The 22,401-nt window shown below is 37.1% G+C and overlaps 1 protein-coding gene across 1 annotated transcript in view; it reads right to left on the bottom strand.

Moving 5' to 3' along the window:
* EYS (eyes shut homolog) overlaps positions 1 to 22,401 on the bottom strand; it is a 1,789,541-nt gene that overhangs the window by 949,791 nt on the left and 817,349 nt on the right. Inside the window, 2 exon segments of the mRNA XM_062187220.1 lie at positions 6,790 to 6,905; positions 20,706 to 20,830. Of these exon segments, the coding sequence (XP_062043204.1) occupies positions 6,790 to 6,905; positions 20,706 to 20,830 (241 nt within the window).

Raw genomic sequence — 22,401 nt, forward strand, 5'->3', positions numbered from 1 at the left:
CTCAGTGTGAATAAGCTGAGAATTAAATCTCCAGGGGGCTCGGTCTTGGTGATCTCCTGCACCTTCATGAATTTTTACCTTTAGGAGTTCTGCCAGATTCTCACAGTGAAGCCTGAAGAAAAATACCCTTGTACTTGCTTCCAGCAGGGGAAAGAGAACAGCTGCTTTGAAATGCAGATACTCCTTGCCTTGCAGTGGGTTTACATCTGGATAAACCCATCACAAATTGAAAATATCCTAAGTTGAAATGCATTAGGTGCACCTAACCTACCCAACATCCTAGCAACACAGTGCAATGTACAGGATGTTTGTTTACTCTTGTGCTTGTGGGTTGACAAGGAGTTGTGCTCACTGGGACTGTCCAGCATTAACAGACTGTATTGTACCATATGTCACCAAGCCAGGAGAAGATCAAAATTAAAAATGCAAAGTAAAATCTCCATCGAATGCATATTACTCTCTCACCAGCATAAAGTTGAAAAATCTGAAGTGAAAGCATCGTAAGACATGGACCACGTGTATGTTAAGAACATTCTGTTCTTAACAAGCCCTGTCCTCAAGAGAAACCACTTCACCAGATCCTTGTTGGCCCACCAGGAGGAGAAATTCCTAACTCCAGACCCTAATAGCTTTGCTGTCTCCATGAAAGGGAAAGGGTACTGAAAAGCACAAAGGGAGGTCACAGACCAGAGGCAAAGGCTCATTAAATTATTGAGACTACTGAAATCTTCCTCCACCCCACCCCACCCCACCCACTCTACTATGGACATTTATTTAAACAGGTCTCATTTATAATTTCAAAGAATTACTACTGAAGAACTACACATCTCAGACCTTAATTCAAGAATTCTGTAACAAAACATAAAGACATTGGAGGATATAAAATATGAGTAAAGGGGAATTTTAGTATCTGACACCTATAGCTACAACAAAGAACAAATACAGGCTAACTCTTAGCCAGAGGATTCTTTATCCCAGTTTCTTTTTCAGATTTAAATATAAAATTACAAGGCATACTAGATCGAAAGCCACTGCAGTGGACTGGCCTGTTGGGTCTCCTTGAAGGCCAATTCACTGTACATTTAATAGGCCTGCCACCCATTGCTTCTGATACCTAGCTTTCTTTTCCTCCTGGTTTTCGTTAAAGCAGACCAGAGGATGCAAGTCAAGGGGGTGCTCAAGTCTCATCTCTAATCTTCAGTGACCTAAACTAGAAGTCTGTAGTCACAGGCATGTTCTGTAGTAGTTTATGTTGAGGCAGACAATGCCCATGAGGAAAACTATATTCTCACTTTAAAACTTTCTTTCCCTTTGTTCTGAAAGGGAGGTCTTTCCTGTTTACTGTTTACCTTGCTGATGGGAAGTAAATCTAGCTATGAAATTATAATTTAAGCTCTTATTTTGGCTATGCTATTACAGAAAAATGTTAGCCATCTCTTTTATAAGATCTAAAATCAAATTTGCATCTTAGAGATTCCTTCGTAATAGAAATAGTTTCCTACCTCAAAGGGAATAGAGAAATGAGAGAATAAGTTGGGCTTAGAATAGAGAAATGAGGGAGCAAGTTCTAGATTGCCTACTGACAATAGCAATATCACATGAAAACTTAGAAAGCAGTTTTAACCATTAGATAACAAGAAAACATTTAACAGCAGGTCCAATGCCTTCTATACATTTTAAGAATACATATATTTGGAAACATCTCTTAAACATCTAACATGGTGTAGCTTGTTTAACCAGCAAATTTAAGCACAAGCATATAGCATGTTTTTAGTTTCTTTTCACCAACAAATTTAAAACATGATACAGATTTAGGTCACACGAATTAAAATGTAACCTTGAATAATTTTAGCTGTTTAAATTTATGGGCAATCTTAACTATAAGCCAATTAAAATAAAACTCTTAATAAATTTTCCCATGTAGACATACAATATGTATACACATATAACATAATAGAACATAGTAGTTTTAATAATAGCTTTTTAAAAAAAAATATAACTTCTGTTTGTAAATTACCAATTGATTTCAATTACCTTTTGTTTTTAGTAACCTCGGTTAACCATGCCTGGGCTTCAGCAGAAGTCAGCTTATGAAGAGCCCTGGCAGCTCTGCCAAGAGTTGGATCACTGGAAATGGACCTGCCCTGGAGTCGAAGGAGACCCAGGTCAGAGCCACAGATCTTATTGGCTCTAAGCTGAAAAGCCCTTCACTCAGCCCAGCTTCAAAAATGACCACTGCAGCTGAGGGGACGGCCAACCAGGGTCAGTAACATTGCAGGCAGAACTGTGAATTTCCTGTAAGAAACGTCACCTGCCTTTACCTGGCCAGCTCTCCTCCCAGGCCAGCTAGGCAATGAAAGTCAACAGGGTGCCTTCCCAAGGAGGTTCACACCTCCCTTAGGATGTAGGCTATATGAAGAGATAGATGAGTCTGAGCCTCATAATTTACAAGGCTTTAAAGCCCACCTGATTATTATCAAGCCCCTTCAGTCAGGTTCTATTTGCCTCTCAATCAGAAAACTTATTTGTAGCTTAGCACCTTTCTTAGGTTCTCTAATAACAACCCTGTCCTCTGTATCTAGCCCACTTGGGCCTCATTCCTTTGTAATCATAGCCTCTATTCTACCACCAATGGCTCTACTCCCAACCTGTGTGTACTGATGATCCTCTTCCCCACTTAACGTTGTATGATTGTTCAAAATTGCTCTACAGACAAACCCCGCTACCTGTAAAAGTTAAGTGGCTTTTTTCCCAGTCTTGGCTGGAATCAGTTTAAGCCACATCCATCAAACTGTGCCCATAAGGGTCCAGAGACCTCTCCATATCCTCTCCTCTATAAAATTCTCTCATTACTTGGTTAGTGCTACTCTTAGGATCATTGGTTACTATTCTCACCCTTTTATACTACAGTGTCTAAGTGTTTACAGCAGGTTATAATGGAACTAACCAAGGCTTCAGCAACCAGGCAGTCAACCAAATGCTGCTACAAGGATTTACTTGGCTACCACGCAGGAGACAGTGGTCTGAGACATTGCCCCATGCCAGCGAAGAGTACCTCGTTACCCCATGCCAGCAGGAAGTAGCTCTGAAGACAGATCATCGTCCCTCTACCCCTCTTGGACTTTTGGGACTAATATAATCCCATACAAACCCTCTTTATAAAAAACAAAAGGGGGAAATGTTAGGAAACTGGCACACAGTTTTAGTCATGTGGCCACATGGCCCAGCTACCTGAGCCAGGCTCCACCCCCATCCTAATAGGATTCACTGCTCCTGCTTCGCTGCCCGCCCTCAGGCGAAGTTTTAAAAGGGCCTGTTCCTGAACACGTGCTCTCTTGGCTCTTGGTTCTTCTCTCTTGGCTCTGCTCTCCTCTCTCCTCTCCTCTTCTCTCTCTTCTCTCCTTGCTAGTTCCTCTCCTCTCTGTTTCTCTCGTATACTCTCTTTCTCTCTTTTTCCTTCACCGCCCCTTCACTCCGGTCTGTAGGGTGTACCCCAATAAACCCTTTCCCTTAAAAAAAAAAATAAGGCATACTAAAAGCCAACAACAAAAATCAATTTGAAGAAACAGTACAAGCATCAAAATCAAATTCATCTGTGGCAGATATGTTGCACCTACCCAAAATGGGATTTTAAACAACTATGATGAATATGCTGAGAGCTCTACTAAATCAGCTTCAACAATGATGATCAAAACCACAATACATGTTTTGTGCACTGTGCTCTTAGGAACACAACAATGTCCAATGTCATCACTGCCCTTCTAGGGCCCACATTCTACCACAGTAGACGGTGAAATAAGCTGTGTTACACCAGAATACAACAACTGATACAATGCTTGTATTCTAGTGCTAAAATTAAGGTTTACTTCTCTGAGGGTCAACTCTTCACTTTGCCCATTATTTGATGCTAGTCTACACTCTATTTGCACTTTACTCTTGTTCCTAATCCAAATCAGTGTACTCTTATTCTAATCCTTCTGTTTCATTTCTAAGAACGTCTCAGCTTCTATATCTTTCTGTGAGTGACGTACACTTTATAAATATGCAGGCAGCATACCAGGGAAATTGGACATTCCTCATAGTTGTGATTTTTTTTTTATATCCCAATTATATTCAAGATCAGTGAGGTAGGGATATAATGAGTTTAAAAGACAAATTTCTAACAATTTTATGCATTTGTCATGTCGGTTTTCAAAGCATATTTGTCATACACAATTTTATTTCAATATTTGTAAGTGTAACTTGATACTAACGGACTTTGAAAAGATTCAGATTTTGAACATTTTCTTTGATTTTCTTATACATCAGTACTATACTTTGCATTCTATTTGTATTAATAATTTACATACTGTTTTCAAAGTTGGAAATTTAAGATATAATTGAAATTCTCTATGTAATGCTATAACACTGGTATGTAAAACATTTCAGTGCTGAGTTTTTAATGAAACATGTTTCCTCTTTTATCTACTTATTTTAGAGTATAGCCAATGTGTTAACAAAGTTGAAACCACCTTACCTCTTTGTAATTTCTTAGATATTATCACTACTATAGAAAGCTTTTTTTTTTTGTTTTCAGTACTTAAGAGAGTGATTATAAGATTATGTAGTTTAAATAATTCAGTAAATACCTTTCTAAATATATTAAATCTGTAAAGCCCCTTCCTATTTAGTGCATTTGTGGTTTTATAAAGCTATTTTTAAGGTACTTACATTTTCAAAATATACAAATAAATATTTATTCTCCAGATATGATTTTTTGTTAAAAAAGAAATCCAGTATTAATAGATTCATATTTCAAATATTGAATGAAATGTAAAACTGTATTAACCATTTAAAATAATTTTAGGGATTTGGGTATTAAATTATTTGCATTTATAAAACATATCATCCATATGAAATGGTAATCATATAAAATAAAAGCATGCACAGGGCTTTATTTTCTAAGTCATTTAGATTTCCATGCATCAGGATCTATCTAGCAGAATATATTAAATAAAGGAGATATCTCAGTCTTCATTCCCTTTCTACTGACTCTTGATATCAGAATTTGGCCCCCTAATATATATACGAAATGTGGCTCCTTAAAGTTCCCCAGAACATATGCTATCAAAATTTGGGGTGCCATGTGATATCACCATATGCTCTTTAATAAATCCCAATATTAATAAGCCCAAGTGGGTTCTTGCCTAATATTTAGAGAATTCTAAATACCGGCATAAATGAATGAGGCAGCATTGTACGTTTTAAGCTTTTATTCAGTGCAAAGGATGTATAGGAGAGTGAGAGCTTTATCTAAGAGAGGGGGTAGATCTGAGTTCATACCGAGCACCAGGAACCATCCATGTGGAAGAGCATCTAGGCCAGGAAGCATAGGGCGGGTTGGTCTGAAGGCCATGTGTCTTGAAGGCTACAGCCAGCCTTCTCCTGGCAAGAGGCCAGGGCGAGGAAAAGGAGGAAAGGTGGGGACACACCAGGTCCCAGGCTTTTAATCCATTTTCAAAGGGGAGTGATTAATTAACCTGATTGGCCGGTGGGCACTCAGATCTGGCCAGGTAGGGGCATGAGGTCACACAGGGGTGTGGCAAAGGTGTGGTCTTCCAGCTCACAAACCTAATCAATTTTAACCTGTATGCCTCCCTGCTTCACTTTGAGGAAGTCATTATTGTTGTAATATAAGGGGCCAGAAAATTAACTTCTTGGCACCAAGTAACTTCCATACACAGGTTTCAGAGTATATGGAATTCTTTCTCAGAAATTCATACTACTGGAATCACTAAGAGAAAATTCTCACCATTGGGCAAAATCAGCATTGAAAAATCTCAGAGAAAGGAAAATAGTTCTGTTTTAGCTCCTCTGCATACTTCCTGGACTACCATTTAAAAAAGAAAAACTCTTGACTTAAGCACAGCCCCTTCCACAATTGCTTTCTCAGATTACTTTGTTTTGGGACAGGCATTGGTCATTATCTGTTCAGTTTGTTTCCCACTTACAGATAGCTCTGCTAGTTGTTTTTCTCTTTGATTTTCTAGGTTTGAGAATTTCTAGCTCCATCCTCATCTATGCATCCTGCTTAGACATTGACTAGTCTCTCATTTCCTCTAAGTTTGATTCATTAATCCTGTGTTGGATCACCTAATTTATGTCCCTGTCTACTTACTTAGCCTTAATCTTGGTTGTGAGTAGCTTATCACTGATTACAAAAAAAAAAAAAAAACATCAAAATTTGTGATAGCACAATATTGCCAACTGGTATTCCCTTACTATATTTATTTGCATTTGTGTGTGGCAGATGGCTTGGAAAATAAATTGTTGTCAAAGCTAAGTTTTAATATAGAGACATTTGTACCAAGAAAAGTTTGTTCTAGTGTTAGTGAAGTTCCAACCAATTCAAATTTGCTGGAAAAGCAGATTTATTCTACATGAACATATAATACTCAGAGTCCAACTCTGGAAGTAGTGCTATGTCCTTGAGCAATAAAGTACTGCCAACACCTGGCAGTATTCAGTAATTCCTCTACTGGCATTTTCCTCCCAAATATATTAAAATGTTAAATGATAATGCATTAAGGTACTTAGTATGGATCAATTTGTCAGAATGCTCTTCTCCTGAAAGTAGGCCTGAAAGTACAGTTGATAAATGAATCAGAATAAGGGGATGTGAAGACAAATATAGCATGTATAGACAGAGAAAAAGAGAAGCACCAAAGCTTAACTCATCTAACTTTATCTTTTACCATACAATATTCTTTTATTGCATTTCAAAGACAATGAAAAAAATCAACAAATTACCACAGATTCTGATGTGTAGAAATACGATGAGCCAGGTTCATCTTTGTATACTGCATGAGTACATGAATTGTCAATGCATTCATATACTTCTTTCTCACAGTGATGTCCAGACCACCCTGTTAAACGAAGTCACAAAGCAGATGCTCAATTTTTAATGATAATGATGACAATGATGAAGATGATGATGATGAAGACTGTCATGATGATGATGTTGATGACTGTAACAACTTTTATTTATTGGCTCTTTCTGTTGACTACAATTATACTAGGTATAACAAATTATTTTGGTTTATCTTTGATATTTTACCTTAAAATTATAATACTATACCTATTTAGTTCACATGAAAATTAAACTCAAAGAAGATAAATAAAACCATGCAGCTACTTATAAATGAATCCAAGTGAATGTAGGATAAAGTTTCAACTTTTACTTGTGTGACATTCAACATTATGTATTCAAATATCTTTACTCATTTTACTCAAAATAAATACATGGATGGCAATGGAATAAACAGACTTCATAATTCCTTTTAATATAAATCTTGAATTCAAAATAAAGCAACTACTACAGATATCTAGATATGCAATGTTTCTTGCAATACTTGCGGTATCCTACATTTGGTATTTCTTAAGCATTTGACCACCAACTGTAAAAATTCTCTTTAATCATGATAATCTAATTTTCATGCTTAAATATAATTTGAGTTTGTGTATTCTGTCTTTTGCTAGCATTTCACCATTTTTACAGTCAACCTAGCAGCTGATATTGCTAATCTCTCTACAAGATAACATCCCAGATATGGTTTACTTGGTACATATTGGAATTATTTTTATCTTTATTTTTAAATTTTATTTAAGGAATATAAACTTCATGCATTTCATATACACAAATGTGGGAAAATAGTGATTCTTCCCACCCTACCTCCTCCCACCCATAATCCCATCCTCCTTCCTCCTCCCTTTCTCATTCCCATTCTTATATTTTACAAAGATCTATTTTCAGTTAACTTTACACTCATAAGATTAACCCTACATTACATAGAGTTCAACAAATAGTATGAAAAAACAAAACAAACAAACAAAAAACATTGTTCCTCAACAGTCAAAGAAAAGGGCTGTTCAAAATCCATGCATCACAACTGGCAACATCTGTACTTAATGTAATAAGCCAGTACCCAAAAAGACAAATACCATATGTTCTCTCTGAGTTGTAGTAACTAATAGAGTACCTAAAAGGTAATCTATAGGTGTGAAGTTGACACTTTGTGGCCTGATGATTTTGAACAGCCCTTTTCTTGACTGCTGAGGAAATGTTGTTTTTAAAAACCACTGATTCTTTCCCATGAAACAAGTATCTCTGATAAATCTGAACATGTGTAACATGTTACAACACCATGTTAACCACTCTACCTAAAGACAACAGATCTTTAGGGGCAGCTCTCATACCTCACTAACAATGCCTATTATATAATTATAACATTTTAACATTTCTTTATATTTTATATATTTAGCAGAATTTAATCTGCATCATGGCTAGTGAGAATTGCTATTTCTGTTCCTAATTAACAATGTAGGTCTACTGTTCTTTTGTGATAAATTAGAAGAGATATAGATAAATATTCTGGATGCTAAGAAATCATTTAATAAAATATTGCATTATAAGAAGAAAATAAAGACACAAGTTTAAATACTTGGCAATGTTCAGATCAAAATTCAAAGTAGATGCCAAAAGACTAAATTTAACATATCTTTGTCCAGAGTTCTTTCTACTTTCCAATACTTTTTGATATGCTGAGATGATTCTGTACACATTGCAAATACAAAATACATAAAGGGTGACACAGAGAAAATACTTTTGCAGGACTTATAAAAAGCCATTATAACCATTCACATGGTTGAATTCAACAAACATACTGTTGAGTGTAAAAGTAAGTTGGAAATACTAGCATTCTGAAAACTATTGTTATGAAAGTCAAATACACAAAAAATTCGGTAACATTGCCTATAGATAAATACAAATATAGCAAAACTCTGAGGAATTAAGAGTGAATGTTGAATATAAAAATCAAAAGAGATACCTCACGGTGACAGGATATGAATATACTCTGGGAGGAATATAGAAGAAGCTAGAATTATTACTGATACTTTATCCCTCAAGGGAAATGGTGGGTACACATATATTTATCATAGTCAATATAGTCAATGTATAATATAATCCATACTATTATATAATATTTATAATTTTTAAATTTTATCTTACTTGTTTGAAAGGCAAAGATATAGAGATGGGAATGAAGGAGAGGTAGAGAAATGCAGCTTTCATCTGCTGGTTTATTCTCCATATGCCTGAAATAGCCAGAGCTGGGCCAGGCCAAAGCCAGGAGCCTGGAACTCCAACCAAGTCTCCCACCTGACAAAAGGAACCCAAGTACTAGAGCCATCACCTGCTGCATCCTGGGGTGTGCATTAGCAGGAAGATGGAATTGAGAACAAAGTAGGGACTCAAAACTGGCACTTTGATGTGGGATGCAGACATCACAAGAAGTGTCTTAATGCCGAGTGATTACCCTTGTAACATATTTTTTTGAATGGATAATGTGTTTCAGTCTACATTTTAAACAACTGTAATAAGGCAGTTTTTCTCATTTCTAATGCTATGAAGGGCATGGTAGAACTTTAAGCGATAAGACAAAATTGAAAAAGTAAATTGCACTGTTTAAAAACAGACAAGAAAGACACTATTCTACTGTACTAATTACAATAGAAGACAGAAACTTTTGCAGTAGAGGAGATAAATTGAATTCAATTCCACTAAAATAAATCAGAATAGGAGGATTTTGGGAAAAATACCAAACGAGGTTTGTGTAAGGCTGTCTGGCTTGCTAACTGTCTGATTGAAGTTAGACTCCTACTCTTGGACAGAAACTGGGAGAGAGGGGTACCACCTACTTTTGAATTACCCTTGAAAGGTCTGATGCTTGTAGGTCATTGGGAATGATACCTCTGGGTTGCCAAAATGACAAGAGACTGGGAGAAGTTCTACATCTCAAAGGGACAAAGAACTTGCAGTTAGTTTTCTGAAGTTCACAGTTACAAGGAGAGGACAGAGGTCTATAGTGAGAAGGAATCCTGTCTAAAGTCAGTCAAACTTGGTCAAAAGCCACAACCTAGAAGAGAAACTAAGTTAGGGGCAGACATTGTGGCATAGTGGGTAAAGCCACTGCCTGCTGTGCTGGCTAATTATATGGGTGCTGGTTCAAGTTCAACTTGCTCCACTATCCCTTACAGGTTTCCTGCTAATGGCCTGAGAAAGACAGCAGAGGGTGGACCAATTATTTGGGCTCTTGCACCCTTGTGGGGGATCCAGAAGAAGCTCCTCCCTCCTGGGTTCAGTGTGGTCCAGACCTGGCTATTGTAATCATCTGGGGAGTTTAACAATGGATGGATGATCTCTATTTCTGTCTCTCCCTATCTCTCTCTCTCTCTCTGTGTGTGTGTGTGTGTGTAACTCTGCCTATAAAATAAGTAAAATTGAGTTTTTAAAGATTAATTTATTTATGTGAGAGGCAGAGTTACTAACAGAGAGGGAGAGACAGAAAGAGAAGCGTTTTCCATCCACTGGTTCCCTCCCCAAATGGCCAAATGGCTGGAGCTAGACTGATCTAAAGCCAGGAGCCAGGAGCCAGGAGCCAGGAGCTTCTTCTGGGTCTCCCATGAGGGCACAGGAGCACAAGCACTTGGGCCATCTTCCACTGCTTTCCCCAGGTCATAAGCAGAGAGCTGGATTGGAAGTGGAGCAACTGGGACTTGAATTCGCACCCATAGGGATGCTGGTATTGCAGGTGGCAGCTTTCCCTGCTATGCCACAGTGCCGGCCACAGTAAAATAAATTTTGAAAATAAGTTAGCCACTGATCAGCATAAAGAAGAGAAACCAGTAGGTATTTAAACAAAACAGGGCCTTAATAATGGAATTAAATGTTCAGAGAAACAAGGGCCATAGGAGCAACTCCAAGTACATTCTTTGAGATACTCCCTCAGTCATATTAAAAAGAAGACGCATAAAGGGTAAAGGTCACCATTAAAATGACTGAACTCAACAACCAATTGCGTCAATCCAGGGAAACTGGATTATTAAGGAACTACTATACACCCTGTGTCTCTCCGCTCCCTGAAGCCAGCCACTGAACACAAATTGCAGTCTGACTGACACTTCTGCCAGTACTACCATTAAATACACACAAAGTCAGTGACTTCATGATGAGATCTGCAGCAAAAACACCACATATCATTAAGACCTTCTTTATTAGAAGAAATTGCTAAGACATCCAGAAAGGTGTCCATCAGAGCCACTAGATTTAGGTATGTTTATTAGTCATGGAGCATAATTTTATTCACAAACTCTGCTGTCAGGGAGTATGGATGTATTTTTATTTTACTTTATTTCCTTTTTCAATATTTTTGCCTCTGCAGTACAGGAAACTAAAATAGACAGAAATGAATTTGGAGTGCCAATCATATTCACCAGAAAAACAGAAATAAGTGAAATGAATAGGTAGGTGTTCATAGGGTGTGGGGCAAGATGATGATAAGAAATGAGGACAGGATAAATGAATGTATTTAGTTTTTATTTTTAAAAAATTTTATTTTATTTTTTTTAGTTTTTTAAGAGGTCCAATACAGTTCATAGATACCCTTATTTTTTTCCAAAAGAAACCTTTAATTTAAGGAATACAAACTTCATGCATTTCATAAAGACAACTTTAGGAATATAGTGATTCTTCCCACCATATGCACCCTCCCACCCACTCTCCCACCCCTCCTCCTCCTCCCTCTCCCATTCCCAGTCCTATTCTCCACTAAGATCCATTTCTGATTAACATTATACACAGAAGACCAACACTATATACTAAGTAAAGAGTTCAACAATTTGCATGTAAAGAAAAATTGATATAGGCACTAATTGCTATAAACTTTCCTCTTAACACTGCTTTTGTTGTATTCCATAAATTTTGATATGCTATATTGTCATCTTCATTTGTTTCCAGAATTTTTTTATTTATCTTTTGATTTATTCAATGATCCACTGTTCATTCAAGAGCATGTTGTTCAGTCTCCATGTGTTTCCATATATTCTAGAGATTCTTGAATTGCTGTTTTCCAGTTTCATTCTACTATGGTCCAAAAAGATGCATGGTATAATTCTGATTTTTTTTTTAATTTGCTGAGACTTGATTTGTTGCTTAGCATGTGGGCAATCCTAGAGAAAGTTGCATGCACTGGTGAGAAGAATGTGTATCCTGTGGCTGTAGGATGGAAAGTTCTGTAGATACCTGTCAGGTGCATTGGTCTATAGTGTCAATTAAGTCAGTTGTTTCCTTGCTGATGTTCTCTCTGGTTGACGTGACCATTGCTGAAAGTGGGGTATTGAAATCCCCCATTACTATTATATTGGATTCTATGTCTATCTTTATATCCCTTAACATTTCTTTTAAATAGCCAAGTGCTCTGTAGTTAGGTGCATATGCGGTTATAATAGCTATATCTTCCTGTTGAATTGAACCCTTAATCATTACAGAGTGCCCTTCTTTGTCTCTTTCAACAGTTTTTGTGTTAAAGTCTATTTTAGCCGATATTTATTAGGATGGGTACAACAGCTCTTCTTTGGTTTCTGTTAGCATGGAATATCTTTTTCCATCCTTTCACTTTCAGTCTATGCGCATCTTTTTTTGGTGAGGTGTGCTTCTTGTAGGCAGCAAATAGATTGGTCTTGCTTTTTAATTCATTCAGCCAGTCTGTGTCTTTTTACTGGAGAGATAAGAACATTTACATTCAAGGTAACTTATGATAAATAACAACTTTGCCCTGCCATTTTTCCATAAATATTCCTATTTTTTTTACTTTGTATTTCCTTTGTACTTTTACTGTGAGATTTTTTGCCTTTACACTCTTTCATAGTGATGACCATGTTTCTGTATTTCGAATGTAGCACATCTTTAAGCAACTTTTGCAAGGTTGGACAGGTGGTGATAAATTCTTTCAATTTCTGTTTGTTATGGAAAGTCATTATTTCACCTTCATTCATAAATAAGAGCTTTTCAGGGTACAGTGTCCTGGGTTGACAGTTTTTTTCTCTTAAAATTTGGACTATATCTTGCCAGTCTCTCCTCACCTGTAGGGTTTCTGATGAGAAATCCACTGTAAATCTAATTGGAGATCCTCTAACAGTAATCTGGCATTTCTCTTATTTTCATATTTTCTTTATGTTTTACTGTGGAGAGTTTTATTACAATGTGTTGTGAAGCTCTTTTCTGGTCATGTCTGTTAGGAGTTCTATGTGCTTCCTGTCCTTGGATGTCCCTTATATGTTGGGTTGTTTGATAGCATCTGTGGATTCCCAACAGTGTTTTTTCAGTTTTCTAATTTCTTCTTCTTGTTTTTGGTGTGACTGTATAATTTCCTGTGATTTGTCTTCTGAGATAGATATTCTTTCTTCTGCTTCACTGATTCTGCTGTTAAGGCTTTCCATTGCATTTTTTTTATTAGTTCTATTGAATTCTTCATTTCCTAGATTTCATTTTGACTTCTTGTTAAGATCTCAATTTCATGGGAGAAATTTTCTTTCATGTCATGAATGGATCTAATTTGGTTGTATATTTCATTGTGATTACTTCTAAATATACCTATGATCAATTTTTTGAATTCCATTTCTGTCATTTCTTCAATATCTCCATTTTCATTATCTAGTATTGAAGTGTTGTATTTTTTGGGGTGTGTCTTTTTGTGTTTCTTATTTTTGTTTCTTGAATTAGTGCATTTATTATTTGGCATTTGTGGATATACTCATTGGTTTCTTAGCTTTTTGTTGTTGTTGTTGTTGTGGTAGCTTTTATCTTTGGACTATGTTTCTGTGGATTAGTGGAGAGTCTGCTTTTTTTAGTGAATACCTAGAGGTGTGTGATGGGTGTGGCCAGGGAGCTCTGTTCAGTTTTCCAGGCTGAAAAGAATTTCTAAGTTGACACTCAGGCTGGGTGAGGTAAATTTCCTCACACCTCCCCCCCTGCCCGCCCCATATCAGAGGGCAAGTTTGTTCTGCTCTTTGGTGTTGATTTAGCTCACCTCCTTTCCTCAAAGTTTATCAATGCCTGTGTGCTAGCCGTGGTGGGTATAATATTCATCTGTGCAGCCACAAGGGTGGATCTGTGCAGTCTTCAGTATAAGCAGATTCCACAGCAATGTCCCTCACCAGGGAACCAGGGAGCCCTGAGCATGTGGAAACTCCTACAGTGACTGCCTAATGTCCCAGTCACACCCTGAGCTCTCCCACACAGCCTCAGTGTTTTCACAGTCCTGGCACACAAGCCTCCCATAGTCATGAGCACCCATCCCCCTGTCAGTTATCCCTGCCAGACTCAGGAGTTTTGGCTCTGCTGACTGCTGGGCATGGTCATGAGCTGGCACAACTGTTACATATGTCCAAAATGGCACCCACTCTCTATAGGCTTGTTACAGGGCACCATTGCATGGTAATTGGGAAGAAAGAGAATTGTGTCCCCCTACTTTTTTTTTCTCCTCTACTTTGGCAGGTACACTATCCCCCAGAGTTCCTAGCCAGATTCCCTCCAGGTTTTTCCTGCAGTTTTATTGCCAGGGGTTGGGATGCTACAGTATGGTCTCATCTAACTCTCCAAAGCTGGTGAGGAGGCTCTCAGCTGCTGGGGTCCTAAGTTGTGAGTGTCCACAACCTCCATGTAGGTTCACTGTGTCCCTCTAATTTGCATGGAGTTTCCTCTGCCATTTTCTCCCTAACTCTTCCCTGAGACTATACTCTCTCCACTTTTTTTAAACTATTTTCTCCTGGACTAGAGCAATAAGCTCTCTCCTTACTCTGCCATCTTAATACAATCCTCAATAAGTGAATTTAAATCAGGAAAATTAAAAACCACAAAAAACACAAAAAAGTAATTTGCATCTAATCTTGGCAATTTTTTTTAAATGTTCGGAAGTTGAGATGAAGAAAACATTATCTTTAGTTTGTCATGCAGATTTTATGTCCATTTGTAATAAGGTAACCAACTATTCAGAGAAGACAAATGGTAATTTAAAACAAGAAACCAAAGGTTGTCATTAGCAATCAGGACAGTGATCAAAATCATTACGTGGTAAATTCATAGCATTAATCTAATATCTGGCTTATAATAAGAAAATAAGCTTGTAGAATAAATGATGCCAAATAATGTGAGTGCAAACTAAAGATGCCATTATATGGCATATTATGATAAAAAGTGGAGTAATTTTAAATTGATGAATCCAATGAAAGTTAAAAAACATCAAAATATACACCTAGAACACTAACCAGTTTAAATTTTAACATTCTATGCTATGATATAGCAGTTATGATAGTTTATTAGTGATGATATAAAGCACCATTTCTAAGTTTTATATATCTTTCATTTCATTTTCCTTCTCAATGCCAAGTAATCTGCATCTAATCTTGGGAAAATAAAAGAACATTAAACCTAAACCTCAAATAATTGCTTTACTAGTTAACATATTAACTATCAACTGGATAACATAAATTAAAATGATTTTGTTTTCTTAGTCTAAATCTATAATATGCAGAAAAATTGTTTTTTCTAAGTCTTCAGAAAATATAATTATATACACTCTTATTTCATATAAAGATCATTTTATTTTTCATGGGCCTTGATTTTAAAAATGGGCTATTCTGTATCCCTTCTGTTTTAATACAGGAGCTACCTCCCTTAATTAATATCTTTGAGCTCTACTGGTAGGTATTTTGATGTTTCTCTTTTTCCTTACCCAAGGATAATGCAGCAAGTCTGCTTCCAAATGAATCACGGTACTTTAAGTGCATAACGGGTTTCTGCAGTTTCCATTATCACCTAGTAAATACCATTGAATCCCTCCTGGATATAAGTGATTGCCACAGGGATAGAGAACAACTCTGGATGAAGCATTCATATTTGCAATACAGACACTGTTCCCTGTCAATTTCAATTTGCTCATAATGAGATAGGTCTGATTTCACTTACCAAGTGTAAAACATTATTACACAACACAAAAAACAGACCATATAGGCTAAAACAAAAATGTGTTTTCATTTCTATAAAAACATTCTGAATATGTCTATTGATAGTTCAATGGCAACAAGCTCTAAATGGCTATAATACTAAGGCATTTAAGCTGCTTGCTAGGTACACAATGAACTCTTGAGATTAGGGTTCTCCCATACAGTATTCAGATCCTACACTGCACAGCTTCTTGCTAAGATGCATGAGCTCCCATCTGTGCTCCGTTTATAAAGCTCTGCACCTTGTTATTTTGGAGGAAAAGGAAAACTACATGATTTGTTTACTCAGAGATATGTAAAGGGCTTAATGTTAACATGGCACTGTCAGTGACTACACAACATTGGCTAGCATCACAGATGAATTATATTTTTTTTTCAGCTGGTGCTAAACACTCCTTAAGGACACATTTATAGAACCTCTCTACTAGGATTTAGTTGTATAAAACTGAATGGCATTTAGAATGCCTTCCACCTTACTTATACAGTTTAAATGACAGTGTGTTTTGCAGATATATCTAACGGGGAAACCAATATTTAGTTGTTCAAACCGTGCTCTGTTCAGAACATTGCAAAATTCTTATAAATGTTCTGTTTGGACTAAAAGAAAGAGGTGGAAGATAGATAAAGGGTATAAAAAATCTTCATGACATAGTGGAAGAACCACCCAGGGTTATAACCATGAAGGAGGAAAGAGTTGGTTTTTGATGAAGAGAATTTCCATGATTGGCAATGTGACTAGAATTTCAGGAAAAATTCCACAACTGATAGAAATAGACAGTTTACAATGCTTCAGCAATATACAGACAGAAGGATCTCTAGTCAAGGTAAATTTTATCCAGAATTATATAAAACGATAATGGCATTATTTAGGCCAGAGTCCAAGAAAGAATTATCAATTAGTTGATTATTCTTTTAACTTGTTTTCATAGGTGATGGAGGAAAATGAACATATATGAATTAAATGAATCAGTCTTGGTGTCTTTCTATGGCATTAGGGAGAAAATAAACTACTCAGAACAGTGGAAGAGCATAAGATAAACTCAAGCAAATCTGGATGGGGAAACTAAAGAATTCTCACAGTAGGTAGAATTGCTAATATCCAGACTAAGGTATAACACACTGACAGATCTTACCAGGGGAGACTCATTATTTATGACTATTAATTAGAGTTTTTATTGCCATAATAACACTGAATGTTAGATGTACACTTTTAGCAAAATTTTTAAAATTATTTATTTATTTGAAAGGCAGAGAGACAAAGAGAGAGGGAGAGACAGAGACAAAATCTTCACTCTGTTAGTTCACCTCCCCAAATGGCCACAACAGCCAATGCTGGGCGAGGCTGAAACCAGGAGTCTAGAACTCCTTCCATATTTCTCATATTGGTTACAGTGGTCAAGTACTTGGTCCATTCTCTGCTGCTTTCCCAGGACCATTAGCAGAAAGCTGGCTTGGAACAGGAACACCTGGACTAGAACTGGCATTCTGATATGGGATGCTGATGTCAGAAGCAGCATACCTGCTGTACCATAGCACTGATCCCTTAACAAATTTCTAACTGCAGTTAACTATAGGCACAGTGTTTCATAGCATATCTCTAGAATTTGTTCATCTTGTATCAATGAAGCTTTATGAGGAATTGCTGTTTAGCAATATAACATTTGAGGGGAACATAAGGGATGACAAGTGTGTTAAGTCTTGCTGAGCAAGACTTTCTGGTGTGAAATAGTTCTGTCACTAATGTGCTATGGGAGATTCCCAGGGGATCTGAGACTATTCGCTAATGGGTAAATGGGATACCCTCTTCTCAAAGCCAATTTGCAAACTACTTGAGATAATATACATAAAATAGCATAGTGTTTATTTGGTAGTATTATTATTTAATTATTATTTCCTAAGGCCATGTATGCCATAGTACTCATGCATTTGGCACTCAGATTTTAAATTCAGTATACAAGAGAAAGAAAAGTACAACAACTAGAGAATTTAAATGACAGAAATGGTAAAGATATATTTAAATCCTATCAAAATCAATTTCTGTTGTAGATGAGGAAAAGGTTGATTGCACAAGGGCAGCATAGCACATTCAGCCAATGTGGTTATTTGACTAGCTGTGGTGGTGGTTATATAACATGCACACTTGTCAAAACTACAGAACTTTATGCCAGAGAGTGAATTTTACCATAGGAACATCCTGGAAATACTGCAACCTAGGTCACTGAAGATAATGAGGAAGGGGAAATGGGTAATGTACAGGAACAAAATTATTGCTTAAATAATTTCAGATTGGAGTTGGCTTTACATGATTAAAAGCCAGGGCTGGAGATACCCCTTGTGAACAGGAACAGAACTGTCAATTAATGGCTGCTGCACTTTTTCAGAATTTATTTGGGTGGGAGGCATTTGACCTACTGGCTAGGATGTTGGTGGAATATCCACTTCCCATGTTGGAGTGCATGGCTAGTTTCAAATCCTAGCTTACCTCAGAATTCCAGCTTCCAACTGAGGTGCACCATGGAAGGCAACAGGTGATGGCTCAAGTAGTGGGGCCTCTGTTATCTGTAAGGGACACCTGGGTGGAATTCCAGCTCCTAATTTCCACCCCAGACGTTGCAGATATTTAGGGAATAAATCAGAAAATGGGAGATTTCTCTGTCCAACTCTCATCCATTCAACAAATAAAATATAGAAAGAAAAAAAAAAACAAAGAATTTGTTTCATTTGTTGCTCAGTTGGTTTCTGCTCCTTTAATTAGTTTTTAGGTTTTAAATCAAAAGTACCAACAAGTTCTTAATACCACCTAACATCACAGAGAGGTATAATTTTGCTGTCTTGTGTTTTCCACCATGGAGCTGATGAGCAGCATTTGGCACGGGGCTGCATTTGAATACTGCAAAGGCTTTAGAATGGCTCCTTGCTTCCTACTGAATCCAGAATAAGTGGAATCTCAAAAGCTTATCGGCAATTGTAAGCTATTAAAAAAAGGAAACTAGCAATTATAAGATATATGTTGATAAGAAAAACACATAATTTATAAAGATGTTTGCTTCTTTGGTATTTTTGGAGTATTTACATTGCTGTGGTAGCCATCATAATGTTTTAAATGTTCAGAACCCAATAAAGATGTTTCCGCTTAGAAGAGGGATGATTTTTGAAAGAGCATTCATTTCTTATATCAGAAAGCTATAGTCTTTATTCTATTTATTTTACTCATAAATATTATTGCTCTATGCACAGGTAGCTATTTCAGAATGTGGGTGTTAAGGTCTGTAGATGTTCTGTGTGATCAAATAAAACCTAACATTGGCATTCACTAGTTTCTACGGCTTCACATAAATCACAGAATTCCTAATACCCCAATGGCTGCCTGGCTGTTATTTTCTCAGTGGACCCAATAAACACACTATCCAAAAACTATCTGAAGGCTTCTTTGGGGTCTGTAAGTAATGGTACTTTTTTCAAGTCACCAGAAATACTCCTCACATATAGTCCTAAAAGAGGATTTATGCTCCGGGAACTTCTGACAGTCAATGTCACTTCTGCATAGAGGAAACTGTATGTTGAAGATGAGTGACCAAAGATGTCAGGAAAGAGCAACAAGTATGAAAAATTAGAGAATTAAGGAAAGAAAACAGATGAATGAACAATAATTCATTATATCTCTATAGAAATAAAGAGAATAAGGCCAAAGTGGATATAGTCAAAAAGACCAATTATTAAGGAGCAGTTTTCTAAGTCAGTTCAGGATGCCATAACAAAAACATAGACCAGTGGCTTACAAATTACAGAAATTTACTTCTCACAGTTCTGGAGACTGAGAAGTCCAAGATAATGTTGCTAGCAGATTCAACATCTGCTAAGGACCTGCTTCCTGGTTCTTGGATGGTACCTTCTGAATGCGTCCTCACATTGTAGAAGGGCCAGCTACCTCACTGGAGTCTCTTTTATAAGGGTCCTAATCTCATGCATAAGGTTTCTGCGCTGATCATCTTTCAATGGCTCCACCTTCTGCCTCTATCATATTCCTGATTAGATTTCAATCTATGAATTTTAGAGAGATACAGAAATTCATAACATAGAAGCAATAGTATCTTTTTTTTTTTATTTGACAGAAAGAGTTAGACAGAGAGAGAGAGAGGGACAGAGAGAAAGGTCTTCCTTCCCTTGGTTCACTCTCCAAATGGCCGCTATGGCCAGTGCACTGTGCCAATCCAAAGCCAGGAGCCAGGTGCTTCTTCTTGGTCTCCCATGCGGGTACAGGGGCCCAAGCACTTGGGCCATCCTCCACTGCCTTCCTGGGCCACAGCAGAGAGCTGGACTGGAAGAGGAGTGTCTGGGACTAGAACCTGGAGCCCATATGGGATGCCGGCACCACAGGCAGAGGATTAACCAAGTGAGCCACGGCACCGGCCCCGCAAACATATCTTGAATAAGACTATTCAGCTTGTTCATCTCTGTGCTTAGATTTAGTAGAAGAAGTAGTAATACCAATAATAATAAGAGCTAATATTTATGAAGGAATGTCTCTGTGCACAACTGAAATAAGACCAACAACCTGAAGCATAAATTTTATGTGACAGAGTGTTATACTCTAAGCAATAGAATAGTCTGCTAATAGCCTATGTGACTACTTTGCAGTATAACAGAACATTCATTCCACATTTTCCAAGCATGCTTATTGCATGTAGCTTTATTAATAGTAAACACTATTGGTAGAGCTAATTGTCAGAATTGTGTTACACACACATACAATACAGGTATATAAACATATATATCACTATCATATATACAGCATACTAGACCAGTATTCTGTCAATAATTACCTTGTTGACATATGCAAATATATCCATTGATGTGATCTTCACAGTTAGCTCCATGAAGACATGGTGATGAAGAACATTCATCTATATTAATTTCACAAAATTGACCAGAAAATCCAGAAAGACATCTAAGGAAAAAAAGTGAAAAATGGACATGTGTATGTCACATATGCAAGCAATATCATCTTTGACCTCATTATAATTTATTTTGGGGGATCCAACAGTTTGCAGCTGGGGACCTGCTTTAGGGTGATGTAATAAGATTAACTGTAACCTCTAAATATATCCAATTCCTAATACTCAGAACCTCTGAACATGGTTTAATTGGTAATACAACCTTAAAAATGTCATTAAGTAACAGAGCTTGAGATGAATTTATCCTGAATCAGTTCAATGGGGCCTAAGTCCAATGACGTATCCTTGTAAGAAGAGAGAAGCCAATCATGTGAATACGAAGGCACACATGTCCTTATGCCACCTAAACCAAGGAACACTCAGAAGCCTCGAGAATTTAGAAGATAAAAATAATATTCTCCACGTGAGCCTTCAAAAAAAAAATAGTTTCAGTGACATTTGATTTTGGAAATTTGGCCTGATTTGGCTGGCCAAATTTAGCCACTCTTATATTTGGATAGCCATTTACAGAGATACATGATTAAGTGATATAAAAATTAAGTCCTAAATTGTACATCTCTTCCCTCTCTTTTTCCACTCTTAAATTTAACAGGGATCACTTTTCAGTTAAAATTTAAACACCTAAGAATAATTGTGTGTTAATTACAGAGTTAATGTACAATTTGGGACATGCTCAATCAGACTTGCCCCAAACGGTAGAGTTAGAAATGTGCCAGGGGATTCCAATTCAATCCCATCAAGGTGGCATGTACCAATGCCATCGCACTAGTCCAAGTGATCAATTTCAGCTCACAATTGATGGCCCTGATAGGTCTAAGAGTCAAAGGGATCACACAAACAAGACGAGTGTGTGCTAATACTAACTGATGGAATCAAAAAGGGGGAGAATGATACAACATGGGAAGTGGGATACACAGCAGACTCATAGAATGGCAGATGTCCTAAACAACACTCTGGCCTCAGAATCAGCCCTTAAGGTATTCGGATCTGGCTGAAGAGCCCATGAGAGTATTGTAGGCATGGAAAGCCAAGATACCATGGAAAAAGAAAAAAAAGAAGAAGACCTAAATGAAAGATCTCTGCTAGTGAGATCCCAGTGGAAAGAACGGGGCCATCAAAGAAGGAGGTACCTTTCTCCGAAGGGAGGAGAGAACTTCCACTTTGACTATAACCCTATTGGAATAAGATCAAAGTCAGCGAACTCTAAAGGCTTCCATAGCCCTGGCAACTCATGACTAGAGCCTAGGGAGATTACTGACGCCATGAACAGGAGTGTCAAATTGTTAAGTCAGCAACAGCAGTCACTGTGTACTTACATCCCATGTGGGATCTGTCCTTAATGTGTTGTCTAATGTGCATTGATGCTATAACTAGTACTGAAACAGTATTTTTACACTTTGTGTATCTGTGTGGGTACAAACTGATGAGATCTTTACTAATTATATACTGAATTGATCTTCTGTATATAAAGATAATTGGAAAGAAAAAAAAAACCTGGTGTTAAATTGGAAATGGCATAGAAAATTAATTAATTTAAAAAATATTATGTAGGATCTCTGTCTTT

This window comes from Lepus europaeus, chromosome 3 (assembly GCF_033115175.1).
Source record: "Lepus europaeus isolate LE1 chromosome 3, mLepTim1.pri, whole genome shotgun sequence".
NCBI classification, from domain to species: Eukaryota; Metazoa; Chordata; class Mammalia; order Lagomorpha; family Leporidae; genus Lepus; species Lepus europaeus.